This window comes from Lutra lutra, chromosome 7, assembly GCF_902655055.1.
Source record: "Lutra lutra chromosome 7, mLutLut1.2, whole genome shotgun sequence".
Classification (NCBI taxonomy): domain Eukaryota; kingdom Metazoa; phylum Chordata; class Mammalia; order Carnivora; family Mustelidae; genus Lutra; species Lutra lutra.
Genome location: NC_062284.1, coordinates 136,329,093 through 136,350,134, shown reverse-complemented (window position 1 = coordinate 136,350,134; position 21,042 = coordinate 136,329,093). Strand labels below are relative to the sequence as shown.

The window sequence follows — 21,042 nt, the reverse complement described above, 5'->3', positions numbered from 1 at the left end:
GGAGGGGTTGTGGGGACAGTTCAGTGCGTTTAGGTTGTAACCTGGAACATGAACTCATTGGCCACGATTATAGATCCAGTAAGGGGAAGCCCAGAAGGCTTTCATTCATCCATGTGTCTTTAGTACTCCGCACGATGCCCTGGGCACCATGAGTGATACGCACTTTGTCGTGTGGATGACCTTTTAACACGAAGAGAGTAATGCAATTTTATATGTATGCAGGAACCTTGGTGTCTCGTGAATGACATTGTCTTATGGCAGTGTAGACCTGGGCCAACGGAACCGTGTTGACAGCGGGTACTTGCTGATGGGGAGCCTGCCATGGAGAGATGCAGGCACTTAGGCAAGGCTGAGGCTAGAGAGAGGAGGTGTAGGCATGGCCCCCGGCCTGAAGGCAGCTCTGGATACTCCTTCCTTGAGGACACTTCTCAGCTTGTCTTCGTGGCCCTGGTGGGTGGCAGATGTGGACTTGCCCACATCAGCTGACAGTCTTGTCCTGTATAAGCAGGGAAGTGGGCCAGGAACTGGGGTGACTTGCTGATGGCTGCCTCTCTCTCGGGAGGAGGGGGAAAGGTGGCTTGTCTTCTCTGTTTGTGTCTATAGCATGGGTATGTGGGGAGAGGCGCCAAGAGAGTGCTGGCCCCACAGAGTTCGTGGGTGGGAGGATGGGAAGAAGGGCTCCCCACCGGCACGTACCGGCCACCCTTTAGGAACAGAGAAGTTTTTTTAAACTTTCAAAGAAAAAGATACAAATGAGCCCATAAGCAGATACTCTGGTATGAAACCCAAGGTGGGGAGCAGATTTCAGAGGAGAAGGAGATAGAAATCTCTGGCTTTGTGTTGAGAGCTCTTAAAAATGATTACTAGGAACCAAAATAGGTTCACTGAAAAAAAGAGTAATTCCAAATGGCGCTTTCTTTTTTGTTGATAAGGCTGACTTGAAAAGAAGCATTGTGGCTTTCTCCTTGGCCTTTGTTGACCTCGCAGACTGATCTCATAGACTGGGTGGGCAGGGGAATGGGGCGGCCTTGATGAAGTACCACAAACTGGGTGGCTTAAAACAACAGGGACTTTTCCCTCTCACAGTTAAGGAGGCTCAAAGTCTGAAGTCAAGGTGTCTGCAGGGTTGGTTCCTTCTGGAGGCGCTGAGAGAGAATCTGTCCCATGCTGCTGTCCTGCCTTTCCGCGGTGTCCAGTGGTCTCTTTCCAGACTTCCCCCATCTTAAAGACACCAGTCAATGGATTAGGGTCCATCCTAATACTCTGTGGCCTCATTTTAGTTTGCTTCCATCTGTAGAGACACTATTTCCAAATAAGGTCATACTCACAAGCACCAGGGCTTAGGACTCGAACAGATCTGTTGAGGACACAATTCAGCTCACAATAACAACAGCTGGTGAATGGCCTCCCTTCCACCCAGCCTTTCCTCTTAGCCCCTCTCTTGTTCCTCCAGCGTTCCATATTTTTGTTCTTGGAATCCGTGTTCTGGGGCCAGGCGGGTGGTCCCATTTACTGCATCTGCCTGCCGAGCTGTCATGGCCCACGGATGTGGCTTGGGCTCCTGCGGTCACAGAGGTGTTGAGAGGCAGGGCTGGGATCCTTGTGTTCCTGTCCCAGACACCTTTTGCCCAGTCTCTTGTTGAATTTTGTCAGAGACGGTAGTTTCTCGTCTCCCAGGTGCCTAACTGTTATTTCACCAGGGAGACCCTAAATTCCTGAAAGGCTGATTTGGTCCCAGTCTTGCTTGAGTGTTTGCAGTCTACCCTGAGGCTCGTGGGTAGAGAAGAAGCACGTTGCAGGGGGTACCTGGGGGTCGGGGGCCGCCCTGGGGTGGGTTTGTCATCCTGCCTTCCACACCGATCCTCGCCTGAATCCCAGCATTCATTCTGCTCTCGCCGGCCCTGCCCCAGAATCCTTATCCGTGCGGGGCTCTGGGCCCCTCTCCTTGAGTGTCACCCACAGGGGCAGCAGAGCCAGTTTCAGGTGAGGCTTTATCCGGGAGCCAAACGAGTTGACCGGAGCCTGCTTGCGCTCCTTTTCTTGGCTCTGTTCTCTCAGGCTGGCCTCTCGTTCTCAGTTCTGGCTTTGCCAGGCCTCTCCCTCAGATTTCAGGGTGACTGCTCCCAGCTGCCTGGTCCCCTCGGTGTGGGAGAGAATGGTCTTATCCCAGCATTCCTAGCGAGAGCACTGAGCCTGCGTCTGATTGGGCCGACTTGGGTCACATGCCCTGTTCTGGAGCCTATGGCCAGGGTGGAAGGTGCTGATTGGTCTAACCAGCATCATGTGACCCCATTGGGGCCAAGAGCATGAAGGCATCCTCCTCAGACTTGTGAAGTCAGGGCTGGGGGGCGGAGGGAGGGAGGAGAAGGGGGATGGATGCCGTGAGGGCACGTCGGATGGAATGTTGTGGAAGACTCGTTTCTAACTCGGCCTCCAGCCTCCAACCAGAAGAGGTGTGTTTTCCTTTCAGGAGTACATCGATGCACACCCTGAGACCATTGTCCTGGACCCCCTTCCCGCCATCAGGACCCTCCTCGACCGCTCCAAGTCCTATGAGCTCATCCGGAAGATCGAGGCCTACATGAAAGGTAGGGACACACGTGGCTTGGCCCACATCGCATGTGCCCCCCCCCCCCCCCCCCCGCAGTGACAGGGTGGTCGTTGCATGGGGGTGGGAGGAGGGGGGTGTCTGATCATTTTTAAGCCCTTTGGGGCAGGAAGGAGTTGAATTCCCCAGGGGCACACGTTCTCAGGAGGGCCTCGCTCCTCCTCTGACCAGCAGAATTAGGAAATAAAAGCCCCAGGGTGCTCTTCGGGAAAGAGAGCGGCTGCAGCCACTTCAAGACGTTTTGTTTTGTTGTCTTGAGCCCACAGAGTGGTGATGAAGTGTCCCGATAACATAGTGGTTAGAGAGCAGGGCTGTGTGCAGAATAACGGAGCAGCGGGCCGGGAAGGGGAGTTGTGTAACCGGGCAATGGAGACAAACAGAGAGATTGAAGGGCCTTTAATCAAAGCCGTGGAGATGTGTCATGTGGCGGCTGGACCTCACGGGGTACGCTCTGTTCTCGACTCAGGAGCCTCCCGCTTAGCTGCGGGAGCTTTTCCTGCCAGCAACATCCTCTCGTCCCTGAGGGCTCTTTCTCCCCACCTTCCTGGGCCCGGCCGCTCCGGAGAAGTTGGACGGCCTTCCCAAGGTGTTTGTTTTTGTGAGAAGGGCTTTTTTGGGAAAGAGTCCTGTTAACAGTAACGTAGCTCTCTTTGCCTGGCCCTGCGTTCCCTGCTGAGAGTTCTCGTTTAATTTTGAGGAAAGGCAGCCCCCACTCCTGCCATCTAGACCATGACGGTGGCTCGCCTGGCCCTGACCTGGGTGGTGACTTGGCCAGTCCTTGTTTCGTGTGACAGTGGGACCGGCGGGAAGAGTTTGGCTGGCTGGACCAGGGCTCAGCCTTCTCCTTGTGCTCTGTCTGTCCACACTCCTGAAAGTGGGGCGGTCACCCTCCCCATTTCGCAGACGGTAGTGGAGACTGAGAGCTTAGCAGACGGGCCCGCATCACACAGCCTGTGTGTGGCAGAATCAGCATCCTGCCAGGTTCCCCGGACTCAGGCTGTCAGCTCGCAGCCCCTAAGCTTAACTTACGTGTCTGTGGCCAGATGGCCGTGGATCTAGCAAGCAGTTGTCCTCACGGACCTTGGCCATGAGAGTTGGCGATTCCTTGCTTCTCTAGGGAGCATGCCCTGTGGAAGAGCTGGGTGTTGGACGGGCCGTCCTGGAGGGGGTCTCAGGGCCTATTCCTGAGGGTGCCTGGTGTTCAGCAGGTGGCGTAAAGCCTGGCCCCCAAGCAGCAGACCTTTTCAGCATGCCGACACCCTTTTCCCCTTGGGTGTGGAATGGTCAATGATGATGTCAGCTTCCCTTTGCTTTGCCTTCCTTCCCTGGGTCCGACTAGAACTCTCAGACGAGAAGAAAGATCTGTAGGGATGTTCCGGCTAAACTTTGGTTCTGGAAAGGAAATCCCAGGAGTTGTGTGCGTTGGACACCAGCTGTGTGTGAAGGGACAGGAGATGAATCCGATCCTGATGAGAAGGGCTGCTTAGTGAGTGGGAGGAATCGTGGGTCAGCGGCCACATCTCATGTCCTCAAGTCCACGAGAAGAGTGATGTGTACCAATGGGGTCAGGGAAGTCACCGCTGAGAAGATTTTTTTCAGAGCAAAGAGCACAGGTTTTGGGGGGAGACAGACTGAGGTCCTATCTGAATCTGGGATGTTGCTGCTGTTGTGCCCTTGGCCGAGTCCTTTTACCTAGCTTAGGCCTGTTTCCTGTTAAGATGTTGATAATAAGTGGTTTGTCCTCAGGGTCTGCGGTTGAGATAAGTGGGATGACGTCTGGTGAGCACTTAGCATGGGTCCTGGCCCATGGGGTCACCTGGGAATGTCAGCGGCTGGCACAGCTCCCCTTATGTTGGAAGGGGCTGATCTTGGAGTCTCTCTCAGTTTTCATGGGTAGAGAATCAGGGCTGGCGTCAAGGGTGAGTCTGGGCCCGGAGTGGGACTGTGCACAGTCAGGGGCAGGGGACCAGTGATGGGTTGTGCTTGTGCGTGCCTCAGACGTTGGGTCAGTGTCAGGGACGTGGGATGCCTCGTGCAGTTGGGGACGTCGTTCGTGGGCACCCACTGAAGGCGTGTGAGCTGCTGAGCGAGGACATGAGCATACATTTTAGATCAGTGCAGACATGGCCTGGAGACAGGTTCCAGTGGCCATTACCTGTATCCTGGTGTAAAGGTGACCCACACAGAGCCACATGTTTGTCGGGGTGGCGACCGACCCCCTGTGGGGAGAGAATCAGCCTCCACTCTGCTGGGTCCAAGAAACCTCAACCCCAGGGGCCCTCAGCCCAGGAGCTGCCTGCAGGGCAGGGGCGGGCGGTGTGCGGTGGGGAAGCCCCTCCATGCCGGGCAGGAACGTGTTGACCGAACCCTAAGGCAGGCTTGGTCCTAGGCCAGCAGGAATTGTTTTGTGGGTGGGCTGTGACCGCTGTACCCTGGATTTCCTTTATTGTGCATGGAGCCAGGCTGGCACTCTTCCAGGAGGGTGGGCAGAAGCTGGGATTTCCTGGGGCCTTTTCCTGACCCCCTCCCCACCCCTACGGCCGTTCTTATGGAAGCAGTGCTGGCTCTCGCCCGCCAGCCTCCCAGAGCCAGGGCTCCTCCCCGCAGGTGCAGAGAACCTTCTCCGGGAGGCATATCCCCAGCACTCCCCCGCCCCCCTCCTGCTATTCCTGGAGGCAGCCCAGTTAAGCGTGCTGCAAATGGCCATAATTACCTTGTAAGTTCTGCAGACAGTTAGAGCAGCCCAAGTGACACTGCTTTAGCACTGGAAGAAGGGGCTTGCTGGAGACTTCCTGAGGGTGTCACCGTCCTTCATGCCAGGGTGGCTGTGCCTGCCTCAGAGAGCCAGGGCAGCTGCACAGTAAGGCCGGGGAGGCTGCCGTGGGGAGGTGCCCAGAGCTCCCTGCTCTGCAGCGGGGGTGGCGGCCTCCCCGGTAGGCGGCGGAGCACTTGGAGCGGGGGTCCACGCTCTAGGTCCACGCAGAGTGTCAGCTGTGGAGACAGGGGAGGCCCGCTGCCCGGACCCCCAGCTCCCAGTCTGAGTATCTCGGTGCCAGCTTGATTCCTTGTTCCCAGGGTCCATCCTCTTCTAGTTCAGAGCCCAGAGGGGAGGTGGGATTCTTTTGGTGCCTCAGACCCATCAGTCTCAAACCTGCCCATTTGCTCAGCCCTGAAGTTGCCGTAGCAACAGAGACCTGAAATAACGGTGGCTTAAGTGAGATAGAGCTTCATTTCTCTCTCATGGAGCAGCCCAGAGGAAGGACCCAGACTTCTTCCAGCTGATTGTTCTGTGATGCGAGCCTGCTGGTCCATGTGGTGCTGCTGGAACTCTAGCCATCATGTCCAGGGTCTAGACCTGCGGGTTGGGAGGGACAGAGGAAAAGGAATCCAGGGGAGATAGCGGTGGTTATCTTTTTAAGGAAAGGCTCTGACAGCCACGACACAGTGCTCAGTCCACATGTCACTGGCCAGGACTGAGTCCCACACGGAGCTGCAGGGGAGTTGGGAAATGTGGGTTTATTCTGGGCCCCCATGTGCTCAGCTGAAATTGGGAGCTTTGCCACTGTGGAAGAAGGGGGAGAACGAGTTCCGAGGGACACCAAGTTGTCTGTCACCTTACCTTCCGAGAAGTGGGTTGCTACCTGGGGAACCCAGGAGTGAATGACTCTTGGAATGAGACCATTCCTCCTCCAGCTGGCCGGGGGGCACTGGCCTCAGCCTGTGACCCTAGCAGTAAATTCCTTCCACACAGCAGCTCAAAGCAGTGTGAGGTCCCTAGGCTTGCAGAGTGACCCACCCCAGAGCATTTGGGCCACGGGGTTCTCTAATTGAGTGACTGTTTGTGGGCGGGGCTGCACCCCCACCCCTTAGCCAGAGGCACAGATGGCACTGAACCTGGATCCAGTTCAAACCCAGGGCAGGAACCTCCCAGAAATGGAACATTGCCTGGCACAGGCATGGGGGAGGGCGGGTGAGGCTGGGTCACCAAGTCATGATTGCCGAGCACGCATCTACAGGGCTCTTCTCTCCCTGCCACCTGCTTTGCTGCATAAGGCCAAGATTTTGAGATGGAAGCCCCGAGACCAGGGCCTGGCTCTGCCACTGCAGGTCAAGCGATTATGGGCAAGGCTCTAGCTTCCTCCTGAACTGGCCGAAGCGATACGAGAGAAAGCTGTGCTGTGGTTGGAGGACACAAGCTGGTGTTCTCAGCCCTGGGCGGTGGCGGTGGGCCGTGGCTGATGGAGAGCATTAGGCCACAGGACAGAGGGCTCGAGAGACCCTTCAGAGCTGATGACAGTGGTGGGTGATGGGTGACATGTGCTCTGGAGGTGACAGATGGCCTTCGGGACACCAGGCCTCCCTGGGGAGGGAGGTACACAGCACACATGGGAGCATTTCTGCCTGTGGTTTTATGGGAGTTTAATCAGGGCTCATTTTGGAGGCTGCTGGGGAACTGGATTGAAAAATGGAGTAATCTAGACAGCAAGTGAAGAGAAAGGAACATTCCTCAGAGCCTGGAGGACTCATTGCCCACAGAGCCTCCGTTGGGCGAGGACTGTGGGGTGGGAGGGCCGTGGTGGAGCTGGGGGGGGGGCATAGGCCTGTGGGTGGGAAAGGAGAGGCCAGGGAAGGGGCCTGGAGTCAAGGCTTGGGCCTCAGACCTGCCTGTGTCCCTTGCGTCGTGTGGCCTGTGCAGGTCACTTTCCTGTCTGAGCTTGCTCTGTCAGCATGCGGTAGGTCCTGGGGGAGCACCTGCCGCATGCCGGGCGCTGCTGGGAGCACAGCACGCCCCAGCTGATTGCATCTGCAGCGTAGCCGGTGAGAAGGGTTCCAAACCGAAGTGCGTGTCCCTTCAGGCCACAGAGCTGGGATTTGAACGCAGTTCTGTCCGTCTGTGCTCTTAGCTGGTGGTTCCTGAACCCGTGGGCGTACTGCGGCCTCCAACCCCACCGTCCCTGACAGCAGGGACCAGCTGAGGTCAAAGCCGAAGCCCGGGTGGTTGTCTAGTGGGGGCTCTGCCGCCTGGGGACAGGTGCACTTCCACTGCCAGCCAGTGGCACTCTGGGGCGCCCTCTGGTGTTCAGGAGATGATTTGGCCCAGAGAAGGTCAGGGGTTTGCTTGACAGAGGATCAGAGTCCCTGTCTGCTAGAGTAACCGAGGAGCCGGGAGTCCAGTCGGTTCCCTTTGAGAGCAGCCGCACACAGTCGTGGAAGAGAACAGACTTTGGCACTGACAGACCTGGGCTCAGCGCTCCTAATTTGACGTGGGCCTCTCTGAGTCGTTGGTGCACCTGTCCCCGGGGTGGGGGGCTGCCGTCACCTCCCTGGGGGGTGGTACAGCAGGTCTGGCCCTATTCACGGCAGTGGGTGTGGCCCAGGATTCGGTGTCAGAATCACACCTGCTGGATGCCCGGGTTCTAGGTGGGAGGCGTGTAGAAGGTAGAAGCTGGGAGGGGGTAAGGGGGCCTGGAGTCATGAAGGACAAGGAGGACGGGAGGGAACGCACCCTAAGGACTGTTGCTCCCAAGTCAGCCAGCCGCCAGCCTGATTTTGTGCAGGAGGCCAGAGTTTTGGATAAACCCTCCGTGAAAATGCTTCATAACTATTGAGTGAACTTCTCGGGAGGCCTCGCTGCCTGCCTGTGTCTTCCTGGAGTGTCAGCGGGCCCAGCCCACTGTGCTGAGGCCAAGGGGATGGGACCAGGCCAGGCCGGGACCAATTCCCAGAGCAGGTGGCCATCCGAGTGGCACAGCCTCTACAAGCTGCGCTGGGGATGGGGACTTCGGGTAGGTGCTCGGCTCCTGGTTTTCCTCTTGGACTTTGGAGCCTGGGGGAGAAACACCATCCAGGTTTCCAGCGACCTGGGTAGAGACCCCCGTGTGCGGCCGGCAGTGGAGGGGTCTGCGGAGCAGGACGGTGTGTTGAGCGCCCCCTGCAGGCCAGGCTGAGGGAGGCACGTTCCTGGCGTCTGGGCCTGAACCCCAGCTCTGCCCTGGTGAATCTTCCTTTTGTCACCTGCCAAGAGGAGGTCGATGCCCTTCCCGGGGGGGGGCTGAGGGGATAATCCTCAGGACCAGGTCTGGCCCTGGGCAGGCAGCTCCTCCTCTCCTTGTTGTGAGTCCTCCTAGCGCAGCTGGGCTCTTCCCCTTGGGGGCGAGAGAGTGGAGCTCGAGAGAGACGACGGTTTGCCAAGTCTTCACGTCCGGCTCTGAGTTGACTCCAAAGCTGAGCCTCCTTCCTACACCAGATGCAGCAAATTCTCCAGATCCCACCCATCCCTGTGCCCTCTGCTGACCCTGGGTGGGGTCTGCTCCTGTCCCTGGCTGCATCCAGGTCCGAGGCCACGCGGGCTGCATGGGCCTGGGAGGGACTCTGCATCTCTCCCTTCTCCATCCACCTCCCTACCCACTCCTCCTCAGCTCTCAGAGGTCCCCTTCTAAGGTGAGGCTGTGTGTCGCCCCCACAGGGACCCACGAATCCTGAGAGTGTTCGGCCCTGTTGGCCTGACTCACAGTACAGACTGAAGAGCCCAGAGCACAGGGAGGACACCCCACAGGCTCACGTCTGCTCGCCGCCAGTCCCCTCACCTGCCCCCACAGGCCCAGGCCTGCTCATTCTCTTCTGGCCAGAGAGCTGTTTCCTTGGCATCCCCTTGCCCTGGCCTGCCTGCTTCGGGGGGTAGAGCGGTACCTTGGGGAACGAGCAGACCTCAGCCCACTCTTCAGCAGCTGCCGTCTTGCCGCACTCCTGCATTCCAGAAGGCCAAGGTGGGGCCCAGAGGGCAGTGGCCTCTCTTCCCTGGAGACACAGACTCGGCTTCTGCCTTAGAGTTCTCCGGGTGCAGGCGTCCTGGTGCTGAGGCCCACGGGCTCGTCCTGCCAGGCCAGAGGGAGCAGTGACTCCCTCCAGGGGGAGGGTGCAAGTGTCCCCTTGCTCCCTGTTTTCTAGAGTTCTACCAGAAGCCAGCATCCCAAAGCTGGGATGTTCTGACCAAATGACCGCAGGCTGGCCCCTGGCTCCCCACTCTCCACCGTTCCTTCAGGCGGCCGTGGCGTGTCCGATGGGGGTGCCCCCTCCATGCTGCGCTGGCAGTCCTCTGCCACATTCCTCACTTCCTCTGCTACGCGCCAGGACACAGGACTGGAGGCTCTGAGGAGAGATGGAGGGAACGAAGTGAGCTCTCATGGTGCCTGGTTGCAGGCCCATCCCAAAACCCCCCTGGAGGAGACCAGGCCCATTCTTGGAAAGAACTTTACTGTTTGCACTCCAAGCTTCTGACTGGGCCTTCCCAGCCATTGGGACTATAGCAGCGAGATGGGGACCTGCAGCACAGGTGCCTCCCTTTAGCCCCATCTAGCTCAGCACCTCTGCACGAGCTACCCGGCTTCTTGCTCGTCTGCTGGGAAGCCCTGTCTCCTCCTGACCCACAGACTCACCCCTCCATTCCTCCTGAGGGACCCCACCAGGCTCTGATGGCTCCTGCAGGCCACTCTTTTCTTACCTGCAAATGCAGGGCTGCCCCTGGGCCAGCTGGAGAGCTGGACGCTGGTTCTCTTTGAGACCCTAGCTCCCCTTTCTGGAGTTTCTTTGCGCTTGTGACGACCAACGCCTCCAGACTGGAGACTCCCAGGAGTCCATCCCCTGCTTCCCCCATCACACTCAGAGTCTCCCAGGTCCCATGTAAAAATTCTCAACGGCTCTTCCCTGGGACAGAGTAGGGCAGATGGAGACTCAAAACATACTTGTGTTGGTCATTCGATCAGAAAGTGTCACACACCAGTCATTTACACGTTAGTGTGAATTTAAGACCAACTTAGTGTCTTTCCAACTAAAAGAGATCTTGAGCTCTCAGTGCCTCTGAAGCTTTTCCATATCTTTAAAGATGAGAAAAGGGGCCCAGAGAGGCTGTAGGACTGACCCAGAACCCACCGATGCCTTCTGTTCGCAGTTCAGTGCCCTCTCCAGGGGACCTGCCCCTCTGCTGCAATCTTCCCAGAAGCTTTACAGGTCACATCGCCTGGGTTCAGACGCTGTCCTGACCCCTCACTGATTTAGGCAAGTTATTTCACCGTACTGAGCCTCAGTTTTCCTCTCCGAGAGGGGGGATAATAACAGTAGCACCTTTCTCATAGGGTCGTTGAAAGGATTAAATGTGCATTTAAGGCATAAATACCCTGAGGACGGTAATTCTCCCAGGTGACCCTGCACTGTGGGTGTCAGACCCCACCCTGTGTGTTGTGACCTTACTAGTCTTGGGTTCCTGCACTTCTGGTCAGCACTGGATTTGTGCTGACCTTCTGGACTGTGGGCCTTGTGACCCCAACGGGATCCAGGCCCCTCCAGGGCAGTGCTCCCCACCCCGGTCCATCCTCCCCGAACACCCAGCCCCACGTTCATAAATTCGTCACCTGGTTTTTTTCCCTAAATGAGACTCTGCAGGGTGACCCGTCTTGTAGTCCACGCAGGGCTCTCATCCTGTCTTCCTGGCTTCTTGACGTACATTACAGGTGTATTACTTGTAGTAATTTATTAGTAATGAAGTTCACCTTATACAGTTTTTAGTGTAGTTATTTATTTTTAAGTAATTTTACATTTACCAAAAATGTTGGAAAATCAGCTCGCAGAGTTCCCATAGACCCTCATTATGCCCTTCCCATGGCTGCATCTTGAGGTCACGCTTCCCGTGATCGTGATACAGTTCTCTGACCCAGGGACCTCGCATCAGCAGCGGTCCTGTCATGAACCGTGTCCCCAGCTGCCCCGCTGTGACCCTTCTTCTGGTTGTCCTCTGTGGCCTCCTCGCTTCCAGGCCAGGGTCTCAGGCTGTTTGTCTCTCATGACCATGACACTCGGAAGGGCCCTTCTTTGGCCTGGACTTCTGGGACGTTCCCCGGTGTTGCTGGATTTGGTTGACGTTCCGCATTTTGGGCAGGAATGCCACACCGGCGATGCCTCTCCCTCCTTTGCCCCTCCTGTCTATCAGGAGGGCATGAGCTTGATGTGGGGCCCATCTGGTTAACCAGTCATTTGGTCGGAATGCTGTCCGCATTTCTCCCCTGTTCATTTCTGTTTTTCTCTTTGTCATTGGCAGTGATCTTTTAAGGAGACCCTTAGCAGATGTCCTGTTTCTTGCCATACTTTTGCCTGGTGTTTTAGCATCCATTGATGGTTTTCGATGACAGGAGTTGCTGCGGTGGTATTTGCCAAATGGTCGTTATGCTGAATTTTAAAAAGTCAGCGTGCCTCTCTTCTAACGCGGACTTCTGCAGACGTTCATAGGGGACACTTCGCAGAGCCCTAGCATCATCTCATTTGTAAGTAAAGGGAAAGGCAAAGATGAGAATTAAGAAGGAAGAAGAAAGGGGGTTCGTTTTGGAGAAGCTTCTTTGCTACAGAACTTCTCAGAGCCTTTAGCATGTGATTGTGAATCTTGAGTCTTCTAGAGGGTGATGTACTGAGTTTTACCACTGAAGGTAAGACACCCTGGTAGTTTATATCCCACTAATAAGGGGGAAAGTGCTCATTAAATTGTGATACGCGGTCAATAATGATACACATCTTAACCTCAGCGATAGAAAATGAGAAACCGCATGTCTTCGAATCGGTGGAATATGGCACTATTTGACGTGTTCCACGTCATCGGTCGTAGGTCCTCTGCTTCCTCTTTGTAGGGCTTCTGTGAGAGCCTTGCTGCACCCAACACACTTTAGGAATTCCCAGACCTAGGAATTCAGGATTCCCTGATTGTCGGTGACTCACATCCCAGAGGCTGCTGCTTTGAGCAGTGTGGAATCCATCTTTCTAGACCCTTCTTGTACACGTACAAATACAGATTTATGTACTTAAAAATAGAAGCAGCATCATATTACGTGTATTCTCGTAGAACTTGTCTTTTCCCCAACTTCGTATCTGTCTTGCCTTCTTTCCATGGCCCATAAAAGAAGAGGGAGAAGGGTCCGCATGGCTCTTTTTGGTGGCGGCTTAACATTTCAGCATGTGATTGAAAGAATCACCATTTACTCCATCACGTCGAGCTCGTAAGGTCATTCTCTTTTAATTGTTTTTGTTAACTGGGCTGTGGTAAGCATAGATCTTTGCATATTTCTGTTAAATTAATCCTTAGAAGTACACTTTCTCAGAGATTCTTTTTTTTTTTTTTTAAATTTTATTGTTTTTATTTGACACAGAGAGAGAGAGAGTGGGAGGGGCAGAGGGAGAAGCAGACTCCCCGCTGAGCAGGAAGACCAATGCGGGGCTCGATCCCAGGACCCTGGGATCATGACCTGAGCCGAAAGCAGACACGTAACCGACTGAGCCACCCAGGCGCCCCTCAGAGATTCTTATAAACATCCCTTCACGGGCAGGTACTGCTGGATTGCTCTTCAGAAAGTCTGAGTGGATTTCAGTCTTCCGTGCCCATCTGCCAGGGAAATGATACCTATCTTAATTTGCACGGTTTCCATCCTCGACCAGATGGAGCATTTCTTCATTCGCTAATTGGCTCTTTGCATTTCTTCCATGTGTGAATCTCTTCCTGTCATTTGCCCACTTTTCTACTGGGTTGTTAGTCTTTCTGTTATCGATTGATTAGAGCCCTTTTTGGATTAAGGAACTTGTCTTCTTGTTTAAAATACAGACTGGGGGGGGCGCCTGGGTGGCTCAGTCTTCAAGCCTCTGCCTTCGGCTCAAGTCATGATCCCAGGGTCCTGGGATCGATCCATGTGTCAGGTTCCCTGCTCGGTGGGAAGCCTGCTTCTCCCTCTCCCATTCCCCCTGCTCGTGTGACACATTCTCTCTGACAAATAAATAAATAAAATCTCTCTCTCTTTTTTTTAAGATTTTATTTATTTATTTGACAGAGATCACAAGTACGCAGAGAGGCAGGCAGAGAGAGAGAGAGGAGGAAGCAGGCTCCCTGCTGAGCAGAGAGCCCAATGTGGGGCTCGATCCCAGGACCCTGAGATCATGACCTGAGCCAAAGGCAGAGGCTTTAACCCACTGAGCCACCCAGGCGCCCCATAAATAAATAAAATCTTTAAAAAAAATACGGACTGTGTTTCATCGGTGGAAGCCTTCATATTTGCACTGGAGCCAAGCTGACATTTTCTGTTCTGCTTTTAGAATATGTCCTGCCAGAGAGAGCACTTTAAACATTATTTTTGAAACGTCTTAAAAACAAAAAAAAAAGGCTGTGAAATTTGGGGAGTTGGGGCTGAGCGGGGGCAGTGAGTGTCTGCCTTGGTCTGGAAGGGGCCATAAATCGTTGGACCCAGCTGCCATGAAGCTAATCCACGTTGCCAGCAGCCGTTTTCATCAGCAGGAACGGGGCTCAGGAATGTCTGTGTCGCTGCCCGGGCCCGTGTTTGGCTCCGCTGTTCCTGGCCTTTTGGAACACCCAAGTGCAAACGGCGCTCTGGGTCCTGGAGATGAAACAGGTCATCCGTGAAGTCCGACGGGAGGAAATGGTCACCTGGCCAGCCAGGGCAGCATCAGACCAGGGAATGTCAGATCTGTGGCCTTTCTTTCCCTCTGGCCCTGCCCACAAGCAACCCCCTGCCTCAAATTCAGGCTGATTCCACATCTTCCAGTGTCGTGTCCCCCTACCCCCACCTTGACACCCCACCTATAGCCAGAGAGCCCGAGGACTGGTCCTGGCAGGACATTGGCAGCTGCAGCAAAGGCCATAGTGCCCCTCGGAGCCTCCAGGAGCAGGGTAGGGGCTGCAGCCGCCAGTGGAATGTGCCCTCCGCCCTCTGTCTCCAGTGACACAGTCGAGTCAGGGACCCCTGTCAGGGCCGGGGCCCCCTGCCCCCTGCCTTTGGAAGAAGACTCTGCCAGGGGAGTTTTCTCTGTGTGGCCTCAGAGGGTTCTGACTGTGACCAAGAATGCCGTCAGGCCTGCGAACATTTCGTCTCTGTCACATTTCCTCAGCCCGTTGTTGACATCGCTGTTTCCCTGGCCCTGCCGGGGACCGACAGCTCAGATCTGACCTTGCTTTCTGAGTACGAGGTTGCTGCCCCGGGTCGTGCGCCCTGCTGAGAGGAGAGCAGTGGCCCTCTGGGGGACGGCCTGGATGATGGCTGCTCATCTGCCGGAAGAGTCCCAGTTCTGTCCCGGGGGACAGATGGACAAGAAGGCTCTGTGTTTTTCAGTGCTTGGCGTCAAGGGCACTATCTCTGAGCAGGAAAAAGCAAGCATGTCGCTCTTCCATGTCTGCTCTCTTTTCTTCCTGTTCCCCACCCCCTCCCCCCCCGGGGGAGCCTTGTCAGACCACGTAGAGCGGTGCTGGGCTCACAAAGGTGATCTTGGACTCTTTAAAATGGCAGACCTTCAAATAACTGGGCTGGTAACAGTGGTGGAGGGGACGGTGGGACCTGCCACTTAGTACCTACTATGGACCAGTTTCTGTTTTAAGTGTTTTGTGTAATTTTTTTTCCTTAAGATTTTATTTATTTATTTGACAGACAGAGATCACAAGTAGGCAGAGAGGCAGAGAGGAAGAGAAGCAGGCTCTGTGCTGAGCAGAGAGCTCCATGCGGGCAGGGCTCAATCCCAGGACCCTGAGATCATGACCCGAGTGGAAGGCAGAGGCTTTAACCCACTGAGCCACCCAGGCACCCCTTAAGTGTTTTCTGTATTAACTCATTTGATGCAACAACTCCATGGACAGGACTGAAGACTGTTCTTATCCTCATTTTACAGACCAGGAAACTAAGGCACGGAGAGGTGAGGGAACTTTCTCCAGGTCACATGTACCCAGGCAGCCTGGAGTGTCTGGCCACACCATGGTGGGGAGACACAGGCAGCTTGAGTCCTCTTGTCTCCTGGTCCCTAAGATGGGAGTAGGAACCTTCTTCTAGAAGTCCTTCAGCACGGCCCAGAGTCCTTCAGTGGGCCTGAGGAGAGTTGGGGAGAGAGGTATCACCTCCAGGCTGTCGTGAGGCAGTTGGGCCTTGTGAAGGCCTGGGCAAGCATGCTCTCCCACCTTTGGGCTTCGCTTCCCAGGGCCTCGGTCCTTCCACGCACAACAAAGGGGACAGTAGGAATCTACCCGTAATGTTGTTAGAAGAGTCCTGTGAGTGAGCCCTGCAGGTGTCTGTGGTGGTCCTGGCACAGGGCTGTGTGTGCCCACCAGGTCCGCCTGTTTGTGGAAGGCACCATGTCGTCAGCCTGCACAGCTTTCCACAGCGTATCGCCTGTGCGGGCCTGCAGTGTTCTCAGCTCTAGGACAGGCCTTGTGTATACTGAGGTGAGGAGTGGTCCCTGGTCCCGTCAGGGGCAACTGGGTGACAGTGGTGGGAGGCACATGCTGGGGCGTGAGCCCAGGGTTTGGGAGTGGGGGATGGGGACCTCCACCTGCCAAGCCTCCCTCCCTGCCACGCCTTACCCTGTGCTCTGTGGGAGCAGTCAGGAGACCACGTGAGGCCCATCCATTCTCAGGATGTGCCGTTTCTCCCCTCCCCTCCTCTGGAATACCATCCCAGCTTGGCCCTGTGCCCATTGACCTCCAGGTCCCTGCCTAGTCTGTGTGGTTGGGGACCCGGGTAGAAGGAGCCCTGGCTGGCCTTCCCTCACAGCCACTGTCCTCAACAGTGGCCTTTGAGGTGCCGGGCCCTCTTGCCCTCAGCTGCTCAGGGTGAAGTACGCGGATGATCTGGGGAGGGCTTGCCCTAGGCTGCCTTTCAGGAACCTGGTTTCCTATGGGCCGCTCCCTCTCAGCCCTGACCCTCCGGCTCTGTCTGAGCTCCTCAGGGCCAGAGCCATGTGAGTGGCTCTCTCTCATCCCAGAGGGGACGATAAGGACACCCATGTCCTATGCTGAAGAGTCAGAGATGGTCCCAGCTCCCGAGGAGTCCTCAGCCCCGTTGTAGGTTCATCATGGGCCTGGGGTATTGGCTGGACCTCAGTGAGTGACTGGTGGTACTGCAAAGCTGTATCTTGTTCGTCTCACGTGTGCCGCCCATGGTCCCAGCGCGGTGACTCCTGATGGCTTATTCAGTCCTCACTTGTGTGTGGTCGCTGCTGGCGGTTGTCCCCATCTTGCAGATGTAGAAACTGAGGCACAGAGAAGTGGCCTGGATTGAGACAGTGGCCCTAGGATTGGAACTCAATCCAACACTTAGCCCACGACTGTCTATACCCGGAGCCTCCGAGGAGCCATGAGGATAAGGAAGCGCTTCTCCCGGGGCCGACCCGAAGCCCCGGCAGAGTCCCAGGTGGTTTCCATGAGTCAGGCTCCCCGGTCCCCAATTCCCCAGGGCACGGCAGCTTTGAGGGCTGTGATGGTCTTAAAACATACGGTTTTCGTTTCATCTCATCTGAGGCTGTGAATGGGTCTGAAGACACACACGATGATGTCACAGCTGTTGGGTTGTTTCCATTCCTTTGAAGCCCAGCACAAATCCCCCCAACAAACCCAAGGGGTGAGTCACCTGCTGGGAGAAGTGAGTCACCTGCTCTTGCGTCTGTGTGTGTCTGGGTCCTAGTGTCTTCTTAGAAGGACACGGGTCAGATTGGATCAGGGACTGACAAGAGGACCTCATTTTAACCTGTTCACCTCTTTAAAGGCCCTGTCTCCAGAGTCACATCCTGAGGAACTGGGGGTTGGGACTTCGGCATGTGAATTTGGGAGGAACACAGTCCAGCCCATAACAGGCAGGCAGAGGTGAGCAGGATCAGGTTGCAGAAGCCTGGAAGGGCTTTGGACTTGGCCTTGAGTCAGCCACAGAGTTCTTGAGCTGAGAGCAGCCTCACTTGTAGGCGGGCACTTTGGGAAGACGGTTCAGGATCTAAAACCGATGTGTGGTTTGGGTCAGATGGTGAAAAAGGTGCGCAAGACACCAGAAATCCGTGGTCTATGGGTAGAGCAGATGCTGTGGGAGATAATGGTTATGGGATGGGGTACCGAGAAGGAGGTGCTTGGATTCCCAGACTCCAGGAGCATGTCGTCAAGCAGCTGGGAGAAGCCCCAGTGCTGGGCCAGGGCACTTGTTTGGTCAGGGTCCCAGGAGGGCCGGCTGAGGCCTCTGCAGCTGCCCAGACCCTGGGGCGGAGCTGCTGGCCGGCGGGTGGATGGTGGGGCCTCCCCTCCCAGATGCACAGGTGCCTGGAGGAGGGTGGTGTGTCCACAGAAACAGGGCTAACTGGTTCGCAAGGTGTCTCCAAATGCCCTTCATGCATATGGCCTCACTGAGTCTCCGGAATTGCTCCAGGAGGTGGGCACATTGCTGTCCCATTTTACAGATGAGAGAAAGGATCAGAGAGGATCAGTGGCCTGGCCCAGGGGGCACAGGTTGCAGGGACTGGGCTGGCTCTCAGCTGCAAAGTTGATGCTCATTCTCGTAGCTGCATTTTGCTTTCTGGGCCACGATTTGTGGTGACTGCCACCTCCATGCAGTCTAATGTGACTCCTCTGGCCCCGTGTGTCCCAGTTGACATGGTTGGGATATGTATTTGGCAATTGGCAGGCCTCCTCTTCGCCAACACCCCCACTTCTGCTACCTACACTTGGCGATCTGGGATGTAGCTGTATCAGCTGCTTTATTTTTTGTTAAATAAAAAAGGTGTCATGTAACTCTAGCAAAGTATGAAGGTATATTCTGTAATTACGGACCATTTCCTGACTTACAGTGTGTTTTCTGAATGGGGGCAGGGGACAGCCCTGCGAAGTAGGTACTGTTGTCCTCACTTTCTGGTGAGGACACCGAGGCAGAGAGGTAAGGTTACTTGGCCAGAGGCACACAGCTTGTATGAGGTGGAGCTGGGGTTCAAACCCAGGTAGCCGGCGTCCCCTGTAGGACCTGTGGGGTCCCCAGTCTCAGCAGAGGTTGACACGTCATGAGCCACCCAGATGAGGTGAGCCAGAAGGGACCTGTTCCTCGATGCATGGGAAGGGGTGTTCAGTGGAGCCCGCCAGAGCAGGAAGGTGGTTTGATGGAGCTTGGATGACAGCCCAAGAAGGGGCTAGAAGGAAGGGATCCGCTGGCCAAGAGATCAGCATGCTTGAGGCTCCTGGCCTGCAACCTCAGGGCATTGGTTTTCCCTCAGCTCTCGGAAGACTGAGAGGGAACCAGAATCCTGCGGCCCCCTCGTCTTGTCCTGTGGGGGCTCTGTCACTGACACTCCTGCTTCACCCATTTCCTGCTCTGGGACAGGGGGCCCCTGGGGGTGGAGTATGGCCCAGGAAGGCAGGACAGAGCCCAGCTCTGCGAAGCCGCATCTAGGACTGGTGTGCAGGGCCCGTGTCTGAGATGATGCCGGCCCCATGGGAACTGCGTTTTGATAGAGGCCGCTTCTCTCGGGCCGGGGGCAGTGGGAGCCCAGGCCAGTGTCTGCTTTTCCCTCATCCACGTGTCTGTTGGGGATTGGGCCATGAACGCGGTAGAGAAGCTCCCTGCCCTCACGGAGCCTGCGTTCTGCCTGAAAGGCAGACCCGCGTCTGTGCAGCTACTCAGGCTAAGGTGAGAGGGTGTGTACAGGTGGAAACTTCCTGCCTTCCCCAGGGTCCGCTGGCATGGCCTCCTCCCATGGAGCCCTCCCAGTCTTCCCAGGATGCAGCTAGAAGTTGGCCCTCCGGAACCACATGCTTTTTAGCGCCTGGGGCTGGGGAGGCCCTGTCCGCTGGCTAGTACCGGAGTCACACGGTCTCTGCCGGCCTTGCCTCCGGCACGCACGGGGTAGGGATGCTCCTGTGGCCGCTGCTTATGTCCCTGTCTGGAGTGGGGGGTGGCCAAGGGCTCTGTGTCCCTGTCTGGCTTGTGGTGACCCCGGGGCCCAGAGCCTCCCTCACTGAGTGAGGAGGGTGTGAACGGACGGCAGCACCAGGCCCTGCTGCTCCCGAGGGGCTGACTTCATTATCTGGCCTTGTGCAGGTCCCATGACACTTTGTCCTTGTCCTCCGTCCCCGCATGTAGACAGGGCTGGCTTGAGGACTCCCATTCTGCCGGCCAGGAGCCCAGGGCGCAGGGGAGCTGCTGGCATCACACGCTGCTCTCCAGGCCCCCATGTCCAGAGCTTTTGCTGATAGTGACTCCCCACACCAGCCTCGCTGTCTTCATGCCTCCCTCACTGGTCCGGGTGGGCCGCTGGCCCCAGAGGGACCGGATGTGTGGTGATGGGGTTGTTCCCCGGGTCACCCACGGTCCTCCTTCCCGAAAGGACTGCCCGAAAGGCCCAGGTTTCTGAACACGGGACTACCCAGGGCTGAGACGGCGCGGTCGAGATTGCCCACTGCAGGTGCCACAGCAAAGTCCTGTAGTCCTTTCAGGAGACAGTGTGGCACCACGCGGCAGGAACCCCGGAAACTCCGATTCCCACAGACCCCCAGAGTCACTTCTGGGAATCTGGCCCCTGGACGTGATTTGCTGCAAACACAAAACCTTAGCATGAGGGACTGTCATCAAAGCCTGGTCTGGTAGAGAAGAATTGGCACAAGTGTAAATCCGTGATTCCAGGGAAAACGTCATTGGTCCAGTGTCCATGATAACGCAGGATCTCGGGAAGATACCGACGGCAGGTGTCCAGTAATGTGAGGTTCAAGTGGCGAGTCCAGTCACGATCATAGCAAAGTAGGCCAAGAGGATGCCTGTGCAGGCAAAGCCCTTCAGGGAGGGAAAGGCCAGGCGGAGCAGGGATGTGTGATTGCTTTCTTGTTTCCAAGTGGAACAAGCCCAGGGTATAGGGGTGTGACCACGTGGTGGTGTGAGGCCTGGTGGCAGGTGAGACCTGGTACGTGGTCCTTTGCGCCCAGACACGCTGACCACATGCCCTGCATCTGTCCAGATGGGGCCGGATGCCCGAGGAGCCAGCCTTGTGCGTTAGGCACCATGGGCCCCTCCCTCATTTGCCCCTCCCTCAGCGGCCCAGGTCGTGCACTCAGCAAGGTTTTGTTTCGGACCTGCTGTGTGCCAGGCAGTGTTCTCGGCACCGGCCTGCAGCTGCGAACCAAACCCAGAATCTCCCGCCTGCCTGCTTGGAACTAACGTTCTAGAAAGGGAGACAAGACAAGCCAGTGGACGTAACGCGCGCTTTTCCTGGCACATTCTCGTGGTGTTGTCCCGCTGCTCAGGACCACGCAGCAGGCTCCTGGCCGCCTGGGTCCCCTCCTTGGTCTGTCTCCCGCTTCTCCCCTCTGCCCAGCCCTGGCTCCTGGGTGTTGTTCACTCCTGGGACCCTGCCCATTGCAGAGGCTTCAGACCATTCCAGCCCTCTGTGTCCCCCAGGGACTGCTGCTGCCCCTGTGTCATTTTTTCAGCAGATACCATCTGGGTGAAGAAATTAAAACTGTTCAAGAGAATGGGAACTGAGGTAGGGTCCCTGTACAGCTATCCCGGCCTTCCCTGCCCACCCCCTCAAGTACCCTGCTGGGGCATCTCTCACAGCCACTCGATGGCCTGCTCTTGCTCTGCTGGCACCACATGGGGAGCACGGGAAAG

General features: G+C 56.3%; 1 protein-coding gene across 3 annotated transcripts in view; it reads left to right on the top strand.

Moving 5' to 3' along the window:
- Positions 1 to 21,042, top strand: part of ITPK1 (inositol-tetrakisphosphate 1-kinase) — a 168,130-nt gene that overhangs the window by 121,056 nt on the left and 26,032 nt on the right. For all 3 annotated transcript variants that reach the window (XM_047736801.1, XM_047736800.1, XM_047736799.1), the window contains exon 5: positions 2,471 to 2,588. In XM_047736801.1, coding sequence (XP_047592757.1) covers positions 2,471 to 2,588 — 118 coding nt within the window. The remainder of the gene's footprint in view (positions 1 to 2,470; positions 2,589 to 21,042) is intronic.